The sequence below is a fragment of the Schistocerca nitens genome, chromosome 9, assembly GCF_023898315.1.
Source record: "Schistocerca nitens isolate TAMUIC-IGC-003100 chromosome 9, iqSchNite1.1, whole genome shotgun sequence".
In the NCBI taxonomy this organism is placed as follows: domain Eukaryota; kingdom Metazoa; phylum Arthropoda; class Insecta; order Orthoptera; family Acrididae; genus Schistocerca; species Schistocerca nitens.
Genome location: NC_064622.1, coordinates 135,795,155 through 135,800,259, shown reverse-complemented (window position 1 = coordinate 135,800,259; position 5,105 = coordinate 135,795,155). Strand labels below are relative to the sequence as shown.

General features: G+C 37.1%; 1 protein-coding gene across 1 annotated transcript; it reads left to right on the top strand.

Moving 5' to 3' along the window:
• Positions 1 to 354: 354 nt before the first annotated feature.
• Positions 355 to 4,302, top strand: LOC126203347 (vacuolar protein sorting-associated protein 29). The gene is made up of 4 exons (XM_049937636.1): positions 355 to 519; positions 596 to 787; positions 1,453 to 1,688; positions 3,991 to 4,302. The coding sequence occupies exons 1-4, from the start codon at positions 517 to 519 to the stop codon at positions 4,106 to 4,108; spliced, it is 549 nt and encodes a 182-aa protein (XP_049793593.1). The 5' UTR covers positions 355 to 516; the 3' UTR covers positions 4,109 to 4,302.
• Positions 4,303 to 5,105: the final 803 nt, after the last annotated feature.

Sequence of the window (5,105 nt, the reverse complement as noted above, 5' to 3'; positions counted from 1 at the left end):
ACAGTTCAGAACCGAATGCGTTTACACGAGAGTGAAAATCAATTGCGGAACTGGAAAACCGGCAACCAGAAGCGGATTTCCAGAATCGATTATGAAGTGGTAAAATGACCACCCAAGAACTGTATTGGGAATCCGGTTTCGGGAACTCCGTGTTAACGGGTTGTGTGTGAGTACACTTTGACGTTTTTTTTTTAATTTTTCTGGGAATACATGAGCTGGCAGCGAACAACTGCTGTCATATGCCACACTTCTTTCAGTTTAAGTGTTGAGGAGATCGCGCCTTGAAGTTGAGCTATAGAAATTTATATCCTTCGCACTTTTTCCACTGGGGTATTACGGAAGAAGAGAATCCTTGTCTTCCAATATCTATGGAGGCAAAGATTATACAAGCCATCTGTGGCGGTAGAAATTACTGATTACTTGTCAAGGGGCGTAATATGGAAGTGGAAATATTTTGCATGTAGTGTGTTGTGTGTATTAATGCTGTCACGATAATTCCTGGTTACGTAATCAACAATGGTTAGTAGTTGAGTGCAAATATGTTACACTGTGAGTGATAGTAGCTTTGACCTAACTGCATTATTTATGTTTACAGCTTGTGCTTGTTCTCGGAGATTTGCACATTCCTCACAGATGTAGCAGCCTGCCATCAAAGTTTAAAAAACTTCTGGTACCTGGCCGAATACAGCATATACTTTGCACAGGAAACTTGTGCACGAAGGAATCATATGACTACTTAAAAACCCTCGCAAGTGATGTGCATGTTGTCAGAGGGGATTTTGATGAGGTATATTTATGCTGAAGTGTGTGTGTGTGTGTGTTCTCACATTTTTTTTTTTTTTTTTTTTGCCGAATGCCGTTGTGCGTTCTTGAACTGTGAATAACTTACATGGATCAGAATCACTATGCTAAATGCTAGGAACCTGTTTCCTCTTTAATTTTTTCCTTTTTTCATTTAATACAGTTATGAATAATCTCTGCTACATTGTTCACCAACTGTCATTATGTGTCACTTCGTTTTATTACCAGTACTGTATTATTCATTAGGTATGGTTGTACAGATTGTTAAAATCCTTAAATACCATTATTTAGTAACATCACTCATAAATTAATAGCTCTGATTGGCCATACAGTGTAACTGCTTCACACAATCGTTCTACTGCATTATTGTTAAAGTATTCACTGTCTTTTCACTGAACTATTTCAGCAGTATAGTCTGTATACTCAACTTGTGGCAGCTGAAGACATATTGAGTTTCAGTAAATTTAGCTTGATGTAGATAGGTCTGCAGTTGTTTGATTTCTAATTTGATAGTACATTTAAAGTAATAGGAAATTGAGTGTAATAAGAGGAATAAAAAGTATAGAAGGCACTGTCAGCTTTGAAATGGTAAAAATTAATAGAGATATTTTGAAACTTTTAACAACTTGGTAATTTATTTATTTATTTCAGAATTTGAACTACCCAGAGCAAAAGGTTGTCACAGTTGGCCAGTTCCGTATTGGATTGTCCCATGGCCACCAAGTTGTACCATGGGGAGATCCAGAATCCTTAGCACTAATACAACGACAGTTAGACGTGGACATTCTTATATCGGGGCATACTCATAAGTTTGAAGCATATGAACATGAAAACAAGTTTTATATTAATCCAGGTTCTGCAACAGGAGCTTATAACCCTCTTGACACGTAAGTACTTGAGTGCTTCTAGACAGGTAGTATATGAGGTAAAAAGTTTTTTTAGTTGGTATTAGTATTTTGGTTACAGGATGCCATTTAACTCTTGTGGATCATTGATGAGATCAGTTTTTTGCACTGGGGATGATATTTTCAAGTGTTGTGTGTGTTCCATTGCACTAGTAACAAGAATATCCCTGCCAAAAAATTATTCCCATGGAGCTCCTATTATTTTGTTGGTCTCCATTTTCCTAATGTTTGTGTTAGTCACACATCATCTAGTGGTGGTTTCTTGAGTTCCAGATCCCTGTCATGTTAATGAGATTGAGTATCAGCTTTGTGTCATATTGTTCACCAATCTTGATTTATCGAGGTCATATCTACTAACAAGAAAAGTGTAGTTTTCTCACTTTTGCATTAAATTAGAAGTTGCATAATCAAAAATAAACCTGAGTGATGTGGTGGGACAGGAAATAAAATAAATGTGGTGAGGTGAAATTAGGTAAGAAACAGTTCAGATTGCTAATCTTAGTTACATTTATGCTCCACAAGGAATTCTATGTTTTATAGAATGCCTGCCGTTCACTTAGTTACAAGTTCAACACAAGAAAAATGACTGTCCCTACATCTCTGTAACTATTTTAATTTTATGAATGTGGTATTTTTATAATATTTATGTGGAAGGGAGAAGCATGTTATATGTTTTTGGGATAGAGTATGGTTAATTTATAAATAGTTTTGTTATGGCAGTAGTGCTCTTACAGTATTAAGGATGGAACAAATCTTCAAATGATGTCTTTGTGATGCAGCTGGCCATCATGTGTATGTATTTTGAAGGTAATATTAGTTAAAATACCAATTGATGTGACTGAAGATCATGCTCAAGGATTTATCAGCTTCTGTTGTTGGTTTGTGGCAACAAGCATTTGAATGAAGATGTTGGTTGTTTCACTTGAGGCTAACGTTCTGCCATGTTCACTGTTGCACAATATTAATGTGAAGAATTGATACTCCATGTAATTGACTTTCTTCGTGCCATTTCTTGTAACATAAACATAATACTCGAAGTTTGCAGTCATTCCTCTTATTATTTTTCATCTGACTTGGCTCCACAAATACATTTTAATGGTTATTGGGGACAGCAATTTTATCACAGCCATCACTGTTTTACAATGGCCTTTGCACAAATGAAGTGGTTGGGAGCAACATCAAATAGTATGTTGAGTTGCTATGAACAATAGCAGTAGTTGATTGCTCACCAGCTGTAATCAGTCTATAAGGGAGAGGAGGTAAAGTTGTAAATGATGTACGCTATGCAAGTCCATACCACACCTGGCAAATGGTGAAGTTGTGTGACGCCTCAGGGTGCAACAGGTTTAGTGTGAAACGCTTAAGTATTCCAGGTGAAGAAAGTTGAACCCAAAGAACATAAGCATGGAGAGACACTAACGACCACTGCCTTCTCGATGTGCTTCAGGAGTAATTCTTCATGGATTACCGAGCGAGGTGGCGCAGTGGTTAGCACACTGGACTCGCATTCGGGAGGACGACGGTTCAATCCCCTGTCCGGACATCCTGATTTAGGTTTTCCGTGATTTCCCTAAAACACTCCAGGCAAATGCCGGGATGGTTCCTTTGAAAGGGCACGGCCGACTTCCTTCCATAATTCGATGAGACCGGTGACCTCGCTGTTTGGTCTCTTCCCCCAAGCAATCCAATCCAATCCAATCCCCTCCATGAAAAACACGACGACCTCTTCATGGCTTGGAAGAATATTTAGTGGACGCAATATAAAATGTATCTTCCATTTTGTATTGCAACTACGGATCTTATAGATCTTGTTAAAAACCATCTCAAGCTTCAGAAACAAGGCTGTTTATGTTGTTTAGATGTGCCCAACATCTTTCATGATCCAACACCATTCTAGTGAATGGTTATACAGGTGAATTTTCTATATTCAGGCAATGCGTTCTTAGTACATACTGCACTAGTCCCTGGTTTGCCATCTGCCTTCCCTCCACTATTTTGCACTGAAGTCTCATTAATTTGAATTTCATATTCTACATGTCATAGTTTTTTATTCTTACTGTCAGTGCTCTTCCTCGACTACTGAGTGGTTTATTTCATAACAGTGTACCACACTTTCACTTGTTTCAGGACATTGAAGGTTACAAATAAATGTATTCCCTAATGTTGAGATTCTACAGCAATTTTATTTTCATCATTAACTCAGTCACGGTACATAGTATGTGCTTAAATTTTTAATGCAGTTCCTTAATTTTATACTTTAGATATTGTGTTTTATCTGTTTCAGATCAATTATTCCTTCCTTTGTTCTTATGGACATACAGAGTTCAACAGTGGTTACGTATGTGTACCAACTTGTTGGAGATGAAGTTAAGGTAGAGAGAATTGAATACAAGAAGAGCTAGAGACAATAGTTTGTGCAAATAGAGAACTACATTCTGAGAATAATTGTTTCTTTGGAAACAAGTTACTTGTTCGAGTCTGCGGTCGCTGCACCTATAAGGAAGACATTTTATACCTGTCAATATTCTTGTCCAGATATTAAAGCTGTATACTTAATATGAAAGTGTGTAACAAGGAGTATGGTAACAGCTGATAACTCTTGTGTGTTACATGTCTATGACTGGTACTTCATTCCGGATGTACACTAGAAGCATTTGTCAAGGAAGACTTGGGCATTCAATTTGGAATAAGTTCTGAGTCAGTTAATCTGGAAGAGGACTGTACCCATAGCATGGATTAAATCATGTAAATACAATAATAAATTCTGAACATTTGTGCATTTATTGCTGGAGTGACGACAGTGTAATGGATGTTTCAGATATTTATGCCAGAAGTTAATAAGGACACACAGACTTGCTATCGAGAACAGATATAGTCCACAATTGTTGAAACTCCAGTCCAGGTTAAACATACAAGTATTTATAAGTACAAAAACTAGGATCAGTCATTTTCAGTATTTATTACTGATTTTGGGTCTCTAGTTTTAACAAAAGTCTTAGCTCATTTCACTGTAATTGTGGTTTAGATAACCTAAAACATATCAGATAAGTTATCATTTGTCTGTAACATGAGTTGTACTGACACTATCAGGAAAATTGGTCATTGTTTCCAAAATGGTATTTGCGAGGATAAACACAAAGGACTGATTTAAGAATTGGAGCAAATATTTTTACTGCTAGGACAAACTGTTTCTTTGGCTGCTGGAGTATAGTGGATACAGATACACACTTGGAAACTGTCGTGTGATAGGCTTTTGGGGGCCGGGTAACTGACAACAATTGGAGCTATTTCTTGTTTCATCACTGCCACCAACACAACCACTACCACCACCACTACTTAACAAAAATCATTTAGCATTTTGAAAATCTGTTACTGGTAATACCTTGCAGCTGTTATCTC

Bases quoted from the DNA above. Each gene is read 5' to 3' on its own strand.
- LOC126203347 (XM_049937636.1), top strand. The intron at 788-1,452 runs GTATATTTATGC...TATTTATTTCAG, and splicing joins TCAGAGGGGATTTTGATGAG to AATTTGAACTACCCAGAGCA. The intron at 1,689-3,990 runs GTAAGTACTTGA...TATCTGTTTCAG, and splicing joins GCTTATAACCCTCTTGACAC to ATCAATTATTCCTTCCTTTG.